The 17,684-nt window shown below is 34.2% G+C and overlaps 3 protein-coding genes across 3 annotated transcripts; all 3 read right to left on the bottom strand.

The window, feature by feature from the left end:
* Positions 1–426: 426 nt before the first annotated feature.
* LOC143611703 (tryptophan synthase beta chain 1-like) lies at positions 427–2,952 on the bottom strand. Its single transcript, XM_077085875.1, has 5 exons — positions 2,689–2,952; positions 2,137–2,493; positions 1,299–1,735; positions 1,124–1,218; positions 427–732 (listed from the first exon to the last, which is right to left on the bottom strand). The coding sequence occupies exons 1-5, from the start codon at positions 2,950–2,952 to the stop codon at positions 548–550; spliced, it is 1,338 nt and encodes a 445-aa protein (XP_076941990.1). The 3' UTR covers positions 427–547.
* A 4,224-nt stretch (positions 2,953–7,176) lies between these two features.
* On the bottom strand, positions 7,177–9,767 carry LOC143611693 (tryptophan synthase beta chain 1-like). Its single transcript, XM_077085867.1, has 5 exons — positions 9,498–9,767; positions 8,961–9,317; positions 8,149–8,585; positions 7,970–8,064; positions 7,177–7,449 (listed from the first exon to the last, which is right to left on the bottom strand). Exons 1-5 carry the CDS (start codon positions 9,765–9,767, stop codon positions 7,265–7,267), a joined length of 1,344 nt encoding a protein of 447 aa, XP_076941982.1. The 3' UTR covers positions 7,177–7,264.
* Positions 9,768–14,849: 5,082 nt separating this feature from the next.
* LOC143611681 (tryptophan synthase beta chain 1-like) lies at positions 14,850–17,375 on the bottom strand. The gene is made up of 5 exons (XM_077085859.1): positions 17,112–17,375; positions 16,560–16,916; positions 15,722–16,158; positions 15,547–15,641; positions 14,850–15,155 (listed from the first exon to the last, which is right to left on the bottom strand). The coding sequence occupies exons 1-5, from the start codon at positions 17,373–17,375 to the stop codon at positions 14,971–14,973; spliced, it is 1,338 nt and encodes a 445-aa protein (XP_076941974.1). The 3' UTR covers positions 14,850–14,970.
* Positions 17,376–17,684: the final 309 nt, after the last annotated feature.

Raw genomic sequence — 17,684 nt, 5'->3', positions numbered from 1 at the left:
CTGAACTAACGTGGTGATCATTGATTAAAATTGAGTTATTGCAGCTTTCCAACCCGTGGGATGACAAAAGAAATAAGGGAATTGATTATACAGCCCACGAGCCCACAAATAAAGTCATTAAACAGCACAAGAGATTAAATAAAAAATATAACGCAACAAGTTTTATTTGGTTAAAAATTGTTAACAAACAAGATGCTAGATTGGATCGGCCGGTTGTTGGATGTCCATCATTTACATGTGTTAAATAAGGCTATGTGAAAGTGGCTTGCTAGTGTAAATGGTAGTCAAATTGTAAATAATGCTATCAAATCCGAATCTTGAGATAATTGCTGTTTTTTCCTTGTATCTTTGTGTTTCATGTTTCTTAGTCAAATTCAATTAGGTTTTACATAATTTGTTTAATTCAAACTAATATTATCGTTATATTTTACTTTTCACAATCAAACGCACTGTGTATTTGTTTGCAACATAAGATTACTTTTATTTCTACCATCATGCTCAGCTTGGATCTCGTACATGTGTACACATTTTTACGCTACTACACATATCAAATTTCATCGACAGGAATGCTATTGACAATTGTAGTGGCATCATCGTACCCGTTGCCACTGCAGTTAACTACAACTTTTGCTCCATTAGGTAGCGTAGGGCAAAGCCTTTCAAGATATGCGAAGGCGTGCGATGCCTCCAATGCTGGAACTATCCCTTCCAGACGACACAGTCTTTTGTATGCTGCATTTCATCAATACAAAGATTATAAGGTTCACGGACTACAAGAAATATGATAATGCAACTAAGTAGTGATTTTCAAGTTGTGATCCGGTACAAATAGATCTTAATGTGATAAACGTATAAATAGTTTGAGTAACTATGCTAACGCTAAAGTAATTATTACTATGTTATAATTTTTAACTAGATTAATTATTAAAACTTTATAACAAAATGAAGTAGCGTAATAATAACTACTCTAGTTCAAAAACTATAACGTAATAGTAATCACTCGATTGTTAATATAATCACTCTAGTTATTTATACGATTCTTACATAAACATTTGTTTGTATTTGATCTTATACACCGTGATTTTCTACCACTTATGTATTTGTCTTTGTTATATATGTTTACCATCAAGAGCTTCTTGATCAGTTACTGTGTAACACTCAATTCTGCCAGCATCTTTTAGAAAACTTAGTTCTGGACTTACTCCTGGAAACTCCAAACTGCAAAAGAAACAAATTAATATTTAAGGATCTAATAAGACTAAGCAATAATAATTAAACCAATAATAACCAACACTCACCCACTAGCAACAGATTTTGTTTTTGTGATTTGGCCTTCTTCATCTTGTAGCAAATAGCACATGGCTCCATGATAAACACCAATTTCACCTCTTACAAGACTCGCCGAATGTAACTCGTCAATCTTAGATCCGACTCCACCACCCTCAACTCCAATCATCCGAACGTGTTTGTCGCCTACAAATTCATGAAACAGACCTAAAGCATTGCAACCAGTCCCTACACAAGCAACCAAAACATCTGGAATCCCACCCCATTTCTCCATTGCTTGTCTCCTTGTTTCTTTTCCAATCACCGAGTTGAATTCACGGACCATGGTCGGGATTGGGTGCGGGCCCACAGCTGTTCCAGATAGGTAATAGCCAGTTTGTAGGTTTTCCATCCATCCCCTAGTTGATTCTGAGGCTGCTGCCTGAAAACCTCCATCAACAGGCTTAACCTATATATACAAATAGTCAATAGTGTTAATTGTTTCCTTCAATTTGGACATTTATTGAAGAAAAAAAAAGACAAGTGTATTAAACATTGATTTGTTGTTAAAGAAATGAAAATGACATTTTTTTATATCATCTTTTCCACCATAAATTTATTTTGTGGTTGAATTTGCATTAATGGTTTGAAATTGTGTTTTTCTTATTTTTCAACTTATATATTACTTATAAAAAATAAAGGTCCTTTTAACCTTTTAGCTCTTCAAATATATGTTTGATACTGTTAGTTTGTATCCATGTTATATTTTAAATGATTAAAATAAAAATATAAACAAATTTGCATGTAACTACAAAGATTTCATGGGAAACTTCACTGTTTGATAAATACTAATTTGGGAAACAAAAGTACCTGAGCTCCAAGCAACTCCATGAGTTGCACATTTGAGGGTTTTCTCAGCATATCTTTGGTTCCAACATAAACAGTGCAATCTAGAGAAAACTTGGCACATGCAGCAGCTGTTGCAACACCATGGTGACCGGCACTTGTCGCGGTTATAACACTCTTTCGGCCCATCCGTTTTGCCAAAATGGCTTGTGCAACAACATTGTTCATCTTGTATGATCCTCCATGGCTCAGATCCTCTCTTTTAATATATATTTCAGGACCTTCTCCGTTGATGTTCTTGTAGTAATCTGTGAGCTTTTCCGCATAGTAAAGAGGCGTTTCACGTCCTACGTAATCCCTCATTGCACTTGCTAACTCCATCTATACATATTCAATATTTTTTTATGATCAAGAAATCGATGAATATAATGAAAAGAAAAAAAAAATACATGACGTTCAATTTTTATTAATATTTTATGCCTTGAACATGCACGTTCCGTTTCTTAACTATATATCAACTTTTACATCGAAATAGAAGGCAAATGGACATACATGAAGAAAGATTTTGCAACTAACCTTAAACTCATGATCAAGCAAAACCGAATTGAACTCAGCTTCAAGTTCTGCCAACGGAGACATGAGGATTTCGCCTACGAATTTTCCTCCAAAGCTTCCAAATTTCCCGATAACTGGAGCTTTTTCTAATGAAACAGTAGTACTTAATGTCTTAATTGTATTAGATTTACTTACGTAATTTAGGTTTGTGTTGAGAGTCGGTGGCTCAATTTGTGCCACCTTTCCAACACAAGGTAGAGAAAACGTTTTGTAATTGCATGCCATTTTTAGAGAAAATTAAGTTGTAATTGATATATGTGGTGAGTGGCTAAGGTTTTAGAGGCATATATTTAATGCAATTCATAGAGGTAATTTTGCACGTTTTAAAAAAGGACAGACAGACACTACAGCTTCTGAAACACATGTGATATTTGTCCTTTTCTTTAAGATAAATGAAAACCACACAAGGTTATCTGGTCTGTTGGTTCGCATTAAATATTTTTTGGAAGTAGGTTGTAGAGGAAAGAGACTTAATAATAGGTGTAATTTTTGGAATTTTTTCATTTTTAGACAGTTTGTGCTATAACTAGTAAGCCAACATGACAACCTCAATTGGGTTGCAAGTAGTTTTACATAATTAAACTTAAACCAGTTTTCATTAAGGTCTATGTAGTTCATTTGTCACCCAATCTATCTTGTTGAGTGAATTCGCTTATAGGATACGAGTACAAGAAGTTAAAAAAAATAGAAAGTACGAGTTTTGTTTCTAAACCACTTAATACCAAAACAAATGTTTTCGCTTTATTAGAGAGAATACAATTGTCTTTTGTTTGTCTTTTGTCTTGGATTTTCTGCGTTAATACAATTGTCGGTCATGTTGACAACTTCAAAATGAACCAAAACCCTTAGATCTAAACTTTTCAAGTTGGAGCTACGCCAATATAATGAGCAAGGTCGCATTTAACATATCTTTCCTTAGAAGGCATTAGGGAAATACATTTATGACTTTTAAAACACGCATCATCAAGTGTGAGTAAAACACAAAAATAAATGTTTTCAAATTCTATTGATGGTACATGTTTTTCAATATATTCAAGAACTTCAATAACCAAAGAATATAAACCAACTAAACGAGTAACTCTCTTATATTGAGAAATCCAACATGTTCGGACTCTTGCGATAGATATTTTCAAGATATAAACCACTTCCTGTGCTTATTTCTAAATATTTGATTGCATATTTCTGATTCTTGCTATAATGGTGTCCGCTATAATGGTGTCCATATGCTTCTCTTTTTTTCTTTCCCAAGCATTTAAAAAAGCTAAGAATTCTTATTCGCGTCCCTATGGTTTCATGATGGGAGCACATAGAGTCCTTAAAACATAAAATGACTTGATTGAGTTCCTGTGGTTTCATGGATGGTCAATTTGAGCCTCTCCTAAGACCTCCGTGAACCACATCCAGAGTAGTGAGTGATGACAGCGAGTGGTGAGTGATCGGTGTGAGGGAGGGATAAAGGAGAAAGTGAGGGATGCAAAGTGACAAGTGAGTTTTTGATATAGGGGTGAAAATACCATATTGCCCACAAATTAACGGTGATTTACGGTGTTAATAGATGAAGGGACTTAAACCAGCTCACCATGTAACCACATGGATTCAATATGCTCCCGCGATGAAACCACATGGACGCAAACGTGAATTCTCTCTTGATAAAAAAATCATGTACATAATATGCTAACGGATTTTCTTTCAAAATTAAAGCTCTTCGTTTGCTTAACCCACCGGTTGTATTGCAGCATTGACCTACGAATTAAGTAAAACTCATTAAATCAGGCAAATAAATCACCAACAGAAAATTTAAGAGAAATTAAATGCTAAAGCTTCCAAACAAAACTAATAACTCTTTAACAAGCTCGCATTTATCAACATACCTTGCAACCACGACTATTTGAACATATGTATATATTTCTTGATTCAGTAACTAGTAAGGAAACACACATCTATACCATGATCTTCAAAATTTTGTTATAAAACTTCTTGGGTGCAACAATTAATAATCTTTTGGGATTTTTTGATAATCTCCTAATGCATTCTCTAATGTAACCTTACACTAGTTTCACTTTGTTCTCCAGCAAATTATTAAAATTCCAAAAAACAAATCCCCTATTTTAAGGAACCTCTTGATTAATCAATAACAACATAAAGATAATCATTGGTTCAATCAATAACCGTTTGGACAAAGAAATTGAAGAACTTAATATGAGTCAATATTTATGCAAGCTTTCCCCCTTGATTTGACAAGCTACAAAGTGACCGGAAAAGTATTTGGCGGCCACTTTTTTATATGCAGAAAGCACGCAATAATTGGTAAGGTAACCTAAAACAAAGTTATTGCTAAACCATTTGGCGACCACTCTAACCTCAAAAACAAGGTTCAAATATTTAGAATCATTTATACAAAGCTATATGGACATAGATAGTGATGTGACACGCTAAACCGGGCAGAATGGTGTAGGTGGAGAACAACTACAGGGTATTGTGTAATAACATGTTCCCAATAAATTAATGGGAAAATTTATAGGTTACAGTTGGGCTGGCTATGTTATACGAAATAGATTGTTGGGTTATCACGAAAACACAAATGTTTAAGTTGGAGGTAGCAGATATGAGGATGCTTAGGTGGAGGTGTTGGCACACGAGATTGGGCCGAATAAGAATTCAGAGTATCTGGGAAAGGTTGGGGTCACTAGTATTGCATATAAGATTAAAGAGGAAAGATTGAGATGGTTTGGACAAGTGAAGAGGATAACAACACCGATTAGATCCGTGGAAACCCTTGCCATGGAGGGGAAGAGGGGTATAGGCAAACCCAAACTCACTAAGGATAAACAGATTTGCCAGAATTTTCTAGACTTTCACCTTTCTTAGGACATGGTCAAGGATGGGGCTTCATAGAGACGTAGAATTAGGGTTAAAGATCTCTAGGGGGAGGGTTAAAGTCATCTTAGTTTTTCTTGAGGAAGTAGCTTTTCTTTGAGTGCTAGTAATTGTTGCATGTCAGCTTTCTAATGGCGTTATCTTCCTTTGATACTTTGTCTACTACTATTATACTTTGGTACCATGTTTCGATTATTGGTAGTTTGCTAATGATATATTGTTATACCATTATTGGTATAACAATGGTTCTACAGTTTTGAAACCATCACTATCACAATATACTTTATATTTTGTATGTCATGCCTTTGATGCAGGTCTTTTCCAGAGCTGAGGGTATCTTGGAAGCAATCTCTCTGTCCCTTGAGATAGATGTGTGTTTGTCTATATCTCACCCTCCTCCGACCTCACCAATAGATTTGCAATATGTGGGATTTTTACAGGTGTTGAGGGTATCTTGGAAGCAATCTCTCTGTCCCTTGAGATAGATGTGTGGTTGTCTACATCTCACTCTCCCTAGATCCCATCAATAGCTTTGCAATATGTGGGATTTTTATAGGTGCTGAGGGTATCTTGGAAGCAATCTCTTTGTCCTTTGAGATAGATGTGTGGTTGTCTATATCTCACCCTCCCCAGACCCCACCAACAGCTTTGCAATATGTGGGATTTTTACAGGTGATGGTTGTTGCTGTGTAACCTCTACTTGGGATATTAGTGGTCGTAATTAAAAGGGCTTGGGGATATATATGTATGAGAAAGGATGTGATCCCTTAGAAAAAAAATTATCAGTAGTCACGATGCATTAAATCTTATTCAACTGAAATAAATAAATCCAAGTTTGTTGAAATTATTAGAAGTTAATTGATTTGAACTAATGTGGTGATCATTGATTTATTTTATTGATTTATGATAGGTTATTGAAGATTTGCAGCCCGGCCATGAGATGAAAATAAAAGGAATTGGATTATAACAGCCCAGAAGTCCGCAAATAAAGTCATTAAACAGCCCATGAGATGAAATAAAAAATAAGACGCAGCAAAGATGTACGAGGAACCAAAGCAAGGTACGCGTGCTATATTAATATGTTTAACGCCTGCGTGTGTTGCGAGACAAAGGTTTATTTAAGTGTAGGCTCTTATATATCTTAAAATTTTGGGGAAATCCTCAAAATGGCCATTTTGACCTTTCCTTTTCCAACAAATCGTGCGAGCCGATGGAACTAAAAAAAGGAAGAGATATTCCAGCATGTATAAACAGTTGGCCCAACGGTCTGAAAAACTGCTATTGTCGGACCAACTGTTTAAGAACTTCGTCAGAATGTCATTTTGTAAACTTTTCGATCTGACTGTCTTTAAACCTTACCAGATTCATCGTCACCTTATTCATCTAAGCACATTTAGGATATGTCATTTTTTGTACTTTTTTCTAAAAATTAATTGTGAACACTTCGTGCATCTTTGCTTATTTGTTAGTTAAGTAACAATGGTTTTATATTTGTTTAATTCAAACTAAACTAATCATTTTCTTTTACTTTTCACAATCAAACGGAACGTTTATTGCTAACAATTGTTTTTTGTTTGGAACATAAGATTACTTCTATATCTACCATCGTGTTCAGCTTGGATCTCATACATGTATACACATTTTTACGCTACTATGCATATCAAATTTCATTGACAGGAATGCTGTTGACGACTGTAGTGACATCGCTGTACCCATTGCCACTGCAGTTAACTACAACTTTCACCCCATTAGGCAGCGTAGGGCAAAGCTTTTCAAGATATGCGAAGGCATGAGACGCCTCCAATGCTGGAACTATCCCTTCAAGACGACACAGTCTTTTGTATGCTGCATTTCATCAATACAAAGGCAATAAGGTTCAAGCACTAGAAGAGATTTTCTACCACTTATAATGTATATATGTATTATGTATAGTGTAGTTTTTGTTGTATGGGAAATCCCCAAATGTTCATTTTACTTTCAAAAAAATTTCCATTTGACCACAAAGTTCCTCAAATGTTAATCTAAAATTTCTTGGACCCAATAGACCCCGGCATTGTACACCTACAACAAGCAGCCACGCATACAAAGTTCTCATGGGGTGCAAAATATTTTTTAGATCCGACAAACTTTGTGAGTTCCGACCAAATTTTTGTGAGTTTTGACGACATTTATGTGAGTTCCAATGGAATTTTCTTTACAACATATTATTAATTTGATACGTGGCTATTTATAATAGGTTGGCAATACCGTCACCTGACATTTATAACAGTCGGGCTCGACGGATTTGGTAAAATTGTCATTTTCCTTTTTACTTGTTGCGGTAAAATGGACATTTTGGGGATTTTCCATTCTTATATATGCTTACCATCAAGAGCCTCTTTATCAGTAACTGAATAACACTCAATTCTGCCAGCATCTTTTAAAAAACTTAGTTCTGGGCTTACTCCTGGAAACTCCAAACTGCCAAATAAACGTACATATTAATATTTAAGGATCTAATAAGACTAAGCAATAATAATTAAACCAATAATAACTAACACTCACCCACTAGCAACAGATTTTGTTTTTGTGATTTGGCCTTCTTCATCTTGTAGCAAATAGCACATGGCTCCATGATAAACACCAATTTCACCTCTTACAAGACTCGCCGAATGTAACTCGTCAGTCTTAGATCCGACTCCACCACCCTCAACTCCAATCATCCGAACGTGTTTGTCGCCTACAAATTCATGAAACAGACCTAAAGCATTGCAACCAGTCCCTACACAAGCAACCAAAACATCTGGAGTACCACCCCACTTCTCCATTGCTTGTCTCCTTGTTTCTTTTCCAATCACCGAATTGAATTCACGGACCATGGTCGGGATTGGGTGCGGGCCCACAGCCGTTCCAGAAAGGTAATAGCCAGTTTGTAGGTTTTCCATCCATCCCCTAGTTGATTCTGAGGCTGCTGCCTGAAAGCCTCCATCAACAGGCTTAACCTATACACAAATAGTCGATAATATTTAGTTAATTCCTTCTATTTGGATATCTATTGGAACAATAAAAAGACAAATGTATTAAAAAAAGATTTATTGTTCAAGAAATGAAAGTGACATTCTTAAAACTTTTTCCAACAGAAATTTATATTGATTTTTCATGATTTTCAACTTATATCTTATCTTACTTTTAAAGAAAGGCCTATTTTAACCTTTTTGCTCTTCAAATATGTATTTTATTCTGTTTAGTTTCTATCCATGTAATATTAAATGATTAAAATAAAAATATAAACGAATTTGGATGTAACTACGTACAAAGATTTCATGGGAAAGTTCAAATGCAGATAAATACTGATTTAGGAAACAAAATATAAGTACCTGAGCTCCAAGCAACTCCATGAGTTGCACATTTGAGGGTTTTCTCAGCATATCTTTGGTTCCAATATAAACAGTGCAATCTAGAGAAAACTTGGCACATACAGCAGCTGTTGCAACACCATGGTGACCGGTACTTGTCGCAGTTATAACGGTCTTTCGGCCCATCCGTTTTGCCAAAATGGCTTGTGCAACAACATTGTTCATCTTGTATGATCCTCCATGGCTCAGATCCTCTCTTTTAATATATATTTCAGGACCTTCTCCGTTGATGTTCTTGTAGTAATCTGTGAGCTTTTTGGCATAATAAAGAGGCGTTTCACGTCCAACGTAATCCCTCATTGCACTTACTAACTCCATCTATACATGTTCATATATTTTATGATCAACAAATCGGTGAATATAACGAAAGAAAAAAAAATAATTTTCATTTTTATTTTTTGCCTTGAACATGCACATTCACTTTCTTAACTATATATCAACTTTTACATCAAAATAGAAGGAAAATGGACATACGCGAAGAAAGATTTTTCGACTAACCTTAAACTCGTGATCAAGCAAAACCGAATTGAACTCAGCCTCAAGTTCTGCCAACGGAGAAATGAGGACTTCGCCTACGAATTTTCCTCCAAAGCTTCCAAATTTCCCGATAATCGGAGCTTTTTCTAACGAAACAGTAGTACTTAATGTCTTAATTGTATTAGATTTACTAATGTAATTTAGGTTTGTGTTGAGAGTTGGTGACTCAATTGGTGCTAGTGCTACCTTTCCTACACAAGGAAGAGAGACGGTTGAGTAATTGCAAGCCATTTTTAGAGAAAATTAAAGTTATGATTGATATATGTGGTGAGTGGCTAAGGTTTAAGAGGCATATATATAATGCAAAATTCATTGAGGTAATTTTACACGTTTCAAAAAGGATGGACAAATACTATTAATTAGTGCTTATGAAACACATGTAACATTATCCTCTTCTTTTAAAAAAAAAAATGAAGCCACACAAGGTTCGCATTAAATTACTTTTGAGTCGTAGGTTGTTTAGGAAAGAGACATACTAGTAGGTGTTTTTTGGAATCTTTTTATTTTTAGACATGTTGCTATAGGTAGGTAACCCAACTTGACAAGTTCAATTGGGTGGCAAGAATTTTTTTCACAATTAAAATCATGTCATCGATCTTTGAGAATTTCCATACCTCAGTCGACCCGAAATAAAAGAAGTTATAGAACAAAACGAGTAATGAAATATATAAGCTTATTTTTTGGGATTTTTAAATATTTTTCCTTACTTAACACCCTTAATTACATATTTCCTCACACCTAAACAAACAATTACATATTTTCCTTTTTCATATCAAATTATTAAGTTACCCATATCTCTTACGGCCTTACCATTAATAAATTAATTAAAAAACAAAGTTATGTGAGTAATTATAAAGTTAAACCCACACCATCAAATCATCTTTTCCAACTTACTTCCGGCAAACTCAATTTTTCCGGCAAGCTTCCGGCTATCCTATCATCGCCATAAATGACTACCACCACTTTTTAATTATATTTGAGTTGTTTTTGTTGGTAAAAAAAAACTAAATCCAAAACTTTTTTTATATTGACTATTGATTAAAAGTTCGATTTCAATCGGTTTATTAGTGTTCGATATGTTCGTCTTAACATCGATTCGATTTGGATTGAAGTAGAGGAGATATGTAATTGATGTTTTTAGGAAAAGGATATATGTAAATGCTCCTATTTTTTAAACAATATTAACGTTATAACCATAAATATAGCAAAAATATAGTAATAAAATCAATTAGTGATACACAATAACTAACGGCTAACCAATGATTCATGAAGTTTCCCTACCATTCTTTACCAAATGGTTTTTTGTTTGGGCCCAATAACCTAAACTTTACCAAATAGATTATAAATACAAAAAAATTAATTTTGGACCCAATAATTTTAAAACGATCGAAATCTAATTATATTATATAAGATATTTTTTTAAATATATATAAAAAAAGTTTTTGGCCAAAAAAAAAGCATAACTCGATCGAGGGTGCTGCTCGCACACCTTAATAGTCGGTCCTAGTTAAACTTATTAAGTTTTTATTCAATTTGACGGAGTTCACCTGCCGTTCAATCCAACTTGTCAAAACTTTCATAGGTTTTTACTGACTTTGTTTGTGACAACAAATAATTCAAAATACTTCAACCTTTTACAACATGTCCGGGTCAAATGGCAAGGATTGAGTTCGCTTATATGGCTAGCGAATCACCTACACGTACAAGAAGGTAAAAGAAACAGAGCCTAGGCTCTAAACACAAACCCTGAACCTTTTTCTAGCGAACCCAGCCTCATCGTGATGCGATGCGGAAGCGACAAATGAATAAAGAAAATATTCTCAAGAATAATTGTTTATTGATAAATTTCTAATGAGTAAAATATTGCGTTAGGCCCATCATACACGGATTTCTAATTTTGACAGGTATGCCAAAATTTCAAAGTTACAAACCATAGAAGGAAATGACACAGATAATGGTAAATGACAAGCCTAAATTAAATTACGAGTGACAACTAGAAAACGTGTCGTCTTATTTTTTTTTTTTAAGTTTTGAATGTTATGTATCTTGCACGAAAAGTGTTTCGGGGTGAAATCGAATGCCCAAATGATAGATTTAACTGGGACAACCCACCTATGACTTTTCGAGACATTTCCATTCCAATTAACCCTTGTAAAACAGACCCTAAAAATTGTTGATGATCCTGTATTAGAACCTGAAACAAGGAAAAATGAAATAATAAATGATAACGGTGAATCAGGCTTGTGTTTAACATAATTCCCTTAAACAAATTCGCGGTTTGTTTCCAGGGTACGTCGGTTCGAAAACAGCCGTAGCAGACCGCCGGACTAACGACTTGCCTGAAATGTAAATGGAGTAATGCTATAGAGAATTAGAGAGTGTTGTATATTATGGTGTCTTTGGCTGAAGCATTTGGACTGGTTTTATAGCCAAAAAAGTCATAACTGAATAATGATCATTAGTGCATAATAATTATGAATAACGGTCATTAGTGCATCAGTTAAAACCGAAAATAATAACATTAATCATGTAATCGTTGACCAAAGTTCAGTTATGAAATTTTCAAAAACAAATGCAAAAAATTGGCTCACGCGGGCCCGGGTTTTCGGAGCTACATTCGTGTCCGCGGACGTGCGGGCATGCACGAGTTCAAAGAATTTTTAGTACAGAAACCCAATTTTGCACCCTTTGCGCGCGGGTAAGACTTGTAGTAAAACACAACATAAAAGCTAAACCTTATAAACTACTCCTAATTTTGTTTCCAACCCGATGTGAGACAAGTTTTACCATTTTTATTTTTAAGACATTCATTCACACATATACCCAAAACTTTCAATAAAAGTTTCACTAAAACATTATTTTAGGAATTAAGTAGTAAGAGAAATCTTAAATGAATTCTAATACATCGTGCATGTTTTAATTCTGATTTGTATTTTTAAAGAAAAATGATAAAATTTTTAAGCACATAAATCGTGCATAAATTGTCGCTGTTTATATCATTTTCATTTATAAGACGGGTCAAACCTTGTTGGCTCGAAAATCTATCGTGACCACTTCTAGTGTAGAGTGTGGTCCTATGGAATACAAACTTTATATTAGTTACATGTGTATACATGGTTTTTTCTTCACAAACAGATTTTAAAAAAATCTAAAAATTGAAATCATCTTAAAAAAACAACTCAAATCAAATTAAAAAAAATGCCCTGTTTTTTCTTCACAAACAAATTTAAAAAAAATCTAAAAATTGAAATCATCTTAAAAAAATGCTCAGAAACCAAACAAATTCGAGAACCCAACTCAATTCAACGAAAAAAATAAAAAAAGTGACCCAATTACCCGATAAAATCACTTTGATAGACATAAAAATGTAGTACGCGTAAAAAATTATAATCCATCATTAGTTGTCTTTTTTAAAACGGCCTAATCGCACACCCATTAATTTTACTTGAATTATTAACAATGCCCACTATTGGGTTCGAACCTTCAAAGTAATGGTGAGGAACCCTGTCATTAATTTTACTAGAGTAGAAGCGCTTTGATCAATACTATTCTCCACGTAAATTTAAAAGAAACTACAACAATTGAAGTGTGAACTCATGAGTTATCCTCTTGTTATTACGTACCGTTCTCATGTCATCAAAATTGCGGTGAATACCTCCATGATTGTATTAATGTTACAAAACACATGCGTGAAATTTAGTCATAGTAATAATTTAAGTGGTCATAAACAATATTAATAACTTTTTAATCATTGTTTTTAAATTAGTTGAATATTTTTTTCATTAAAAATAATAATTTTAACAATTAAACAAAACAAAAATAAAATACTACTAAAATATTACTATTAAAAAAGTCACAAAATGAAAATTGAAATAAATAAATAGAAGTTACTGGACTTAAAAAAAACACGAAACTACTAGTTCTTACGGTATTAATTTCGTATGGATCGTGCCATTCCTTTCTTCCAATAGAGCCCGATCCTAACTAAGATTGTGGCATATACAGAGAAGATGATTTATTTATTTTTGGACGATTTGTTTCTTTTATTTTCTTACCTTCATCTTCTCCTGTTAGCTTGCCTTAAATTAAGGTCTTTTGTGTTTAGCTCCCTTGTATTGATAGGGATGATCTCTAATGGAATCAATATGAACAATATCAATATACGAATCCATCTTCTTTGGTTACTTCTTTTGCCATAATGCCATAATAATTTTATTATAGTATCAAAGCCTTAAGAAAAAGATCCTACTAACACAAAACAAAAATCTAATCACCATTCATCATGCCAAGCAATAAAGAAAGTATAACCAATGAAGGCGTTGTTTCTAGTGGCAAGTGAACGACTTTAAATACAACTGCCTATCATGCATTTGTACCTAAGAACCGAGATCAAAAACAATCTCAAAGAGGCCGAACGTAACATCCGGCCTCTCGTACCATTAATATTGTCTACTTTGTCCACGGGAAGCTCACGGAATTGTTTTTTGTTGTCATGTGGACACTTTTCAAGAGGTCGCCCATCCTAGTATTATTTTCACCTAAGCGCACTTAACTATGGAGCTCTCCTCTCGTCCACTAGCATTAAATCCAAAACACGTTGGTGATTAAGAGGCGAGGTATTTACTTATGAACCAATTAAGAATCTCTTTTATCCACAACTCGACTGATGTGGGTTTGCCTAGGGTGTTACAAATACCATTGAATACTTTCACCTAGGCAATCACTGATTTTATGTGTTAAGAAAGCAAGGCTTAATTCGCCCCCTTGTGATATGAATGAGAAAGGATGCATGTTACGTACCCTCATAAAAAAATATATGCATTACATTTAACTAAATTTAAGAAAAAAAAAATCTAAATTAGCTGAAATTATATGTAGTTAATTGATCTGAACTAACGTGGTGATCATTGATTAAAATTGAGTTATTGCAGCTTTCCAACCCGTGGGATGACAAAAGAAATAAGGGAATTGATTATACAGCCCACGAGCCCACAAATAAAGTCATTAAACAGCACAAGAGATTAAATAAAAAATATAACGCAACAAGTTTTATTTGGTTAAAAATTGTTAACAAACAAGATGCTAGATTGGATCGGCCGGTTGTTGGATGTCCATCATTTACATGTGTTAAATAAGGCTATGTGAAAGTGGCTTGCTAGTGTAAATGGTAGTCAAATTGTAAATAATGCTATCAAATCCGAATCTTGAGATAATTGCTGTTTTTTCCTTGTATCTTTGTGTTTCATGTTTCTTAGTCAAATTCAATTAGGTTTTACATAATTTGTTTAATTCAAACTAATATTATCGTTATATTTTACTTTTCACAATCAAACGCACTGTGTATTTGTTTGCAACATAAGATTACTTTTATTTCTACCATCATGCTCAGCTTGGATCTCGTACATGTGTACACATTTTTACGCTACTACACATATCAAATTTCATCGACAGGAATGCTATTGACAATTGTAGTGGCATCATCGTACCCGTTGCCACTGCAGTTAACTACAACTTTTGCTCCATTAGGTAGCGTAGGGCAAAGCCTTTCAAGATATGCGAAGGCGTGCGATGCCTCCAATGCTGGAACTATCCCTTCCAGACGACACAGTCTTTTGTATGCTGCATTTCATCAATACAAAGATTATAAGGTTCACGGACTACAAGAAATATGATAATGCAACTAAGTAGTGATTTTCAAGTTGTGATCCGGTACAAATAGATCTTAATGTGAGAAACGTATAAATAGTTTGAGTAACTATGCTAACGCTAAAGTAATTATTACTATGTTATAATTTTTAACTAGATTAATTATTAAAACTTTATAACAAAATGAAGTAGCGTAATAATAACTACTCTAGTTCAAAAACTATAACGTAATAGTAATCACTCGATTGTTAATATAATCACTCTAGTTATTTATACGATTCTTACATAAACATTTGTTTGTATTTGATCTTATACACCGTGATTTTCTACCACTTATGTATTTGTCTTTGTTATATATGTTTACCATCAAGAGCTTCTTGATCAGTTACTGTGTAACACTCAATTCTGCCAGCATCTTTTAGAAAACTTAGTTCTGGACTTACTCCTGGAAACTCCAAACTGCAAAAGAAACAAATTAATATTTAAGGATCTAATAAGACTAAGCAATAATAATTAAACCAATAATAACCAACACTCACCCACTAGCAACAGATTTTGTTTTTGTGATTTGGCCTTCTTCATCTTGTAGCAAATAGCACATGGCTCCATGATAAACACCAATTTCACCTCTTACAAGACTCGCCGAATGTAACTCGTCAATCTTAGATCCGACTCCACCACCCTCAACTCCAATCATCCGAACGTGTTTGTCGCCTACAAATTCATGAAACAGACCTAAAGCATTGCAACCAGTCCCTACACAAGCAACCAAAACATCTGGAATCCCACCCCATTTCTCCATTGCTTGTCTCCTTGTTTCTTTTCCAATCACCGAGTTGAATTCACGGACCATGGTCGGGATTGGGTGCGGGCCCACAGCTGTTCCAGATAGGTAATAGCCAGTTTGTAGGTTTTCCATCCATCCCCTAGTTGATTCTGAGGCTGCTGCCTGAAAACCTCCATCAACAGGCTTAACCTATATATACAAATAGTCAATAGTGTTAATTGTTTCCTTCAATTTGGACATTTATTGAAGAAAAAAAAAGACAAGTGTATTAAACATTGATTTGTTGTTAAAGAAATGAAAATGACATTTTTTTATATCATCTTTTCCACCATAAATTTATTTTGTGGTTGAATTTGCATTAATGGTTTGAAATTGTGTTTTTCTTATTTTTCAACTTATATATTACTTATAAAAAATAAAGGTCCTTTTAACCTTTTAGCTCTTCAAATATATGTTTGATACTGTTAGTTTGTATCCATGTTATATTTTAAATGATTAAAATAAAAATATAAACAAATTTGCATGTAACTACAAAGATTTCATGGGAAACTTCACTTTTTGATAAATACTAATTTGGGAAACAAAAGTACCTGAGCTCCAAGCAACTCCATGAGTTGCACATTTGAGGGTTTTCTCAGCATATCTTTGGTTCCAACATAAACAGTGCAATCTAGAGAAAACTTGGCACATGCAGCAGCTGTTGCAACACCATGGTGACCGGCACTTGTCGCGGTTATAACACTCTTTCGGCCCATCCGTTTTGCCAAAATGGCTTGTGCAACAACATTGTTCATCTTGTATGATCCTCCATGGCTCAGATCCTCTCTTTTAATATATATTTCAGGACCTTCTCCGTTGATGTTCTTGTAGTAATCTGTGAGCTTTTCCGCATAGTAAAGAGGCGTTTCACGTCCTACGTAATCCCTCATTGCACTTGCTAACTCCATCTATACATATTCAATATTTTTTTATGATCAAGAAATCGATGAATATAATGAAAAGAAAAAAAAAATACATGACGTTCAATTTTTATTAATATTTTATGCCTTGAACATGCACGTTCCATTTCTTAACTATATATCAACTTTTACATCGAAATAGAAGGCAAATGGACATACATGAAGAAAGATTTTGCAACTAACCTTAAACTCATGATCAAGCAAAACCGAATTGAACTCAGCTTCAAGTTCTGCCAACGGAGACATGAGGATTTCGCCTACGAATTTTCCTCCAAAGCTTCCAAATTTCCCGATAACTGGAGCTTTTTCTAATGAAACAGTATTACTTAATGTCTTAATTGTATTAGATTTACTTACGTAATTTAGGTTTGTGTTGAGAGTCGGTGGCTCAATTTGTGCCACCTTTCCAACACAAGGTAGAGAAAACGTTTTGTAATTGCATGCCATTTTTAGAGAAAATTAAGTTGTAATTGATATATGTGGTGAGTGGCTAAGGTTTTAGAGGCATATATTTAATGCAATTCATAGAGGTAATTTTGCACGTTTTAAAAAAGGACAGACAGACACTACAGCTTCTGAAACACATGTGATATTTGTCCTTTTCTTTAAGATAAATGAAAACCACACAAGGTTATCTGGTCTGTTGGTTCGCATTATATATTTTTTGGAAGTAGGTTGTAGAGGAAAGAGACTTAATAATAGGTGTAATTTTTGGAATTTTTTCATTTTTAGACAGTTTGTGCTATAACTAGTAAG

Source organism: Bidens hawaiensis, unplaced genomic scaffold (assembly GCF_021521415.1).
Source record: "Bidens hawaiensis isolate Kalapana, Puna unplaced genomic scaffold, B.hawaiensis_p1.1 tig00002236_1, whole genome shotgun sequence".
Classification (NCBI taxonomy): domain Eukaryota; kingdom Viridiplantae; phylum Streptophyta; class Magnoliopsida; order Asterales; family Asteraceae; genus Bidens; species Bidens hawaiensis.
This window is presented reverse-complemented; position numbering and strand designations above follow the sequence as displayed.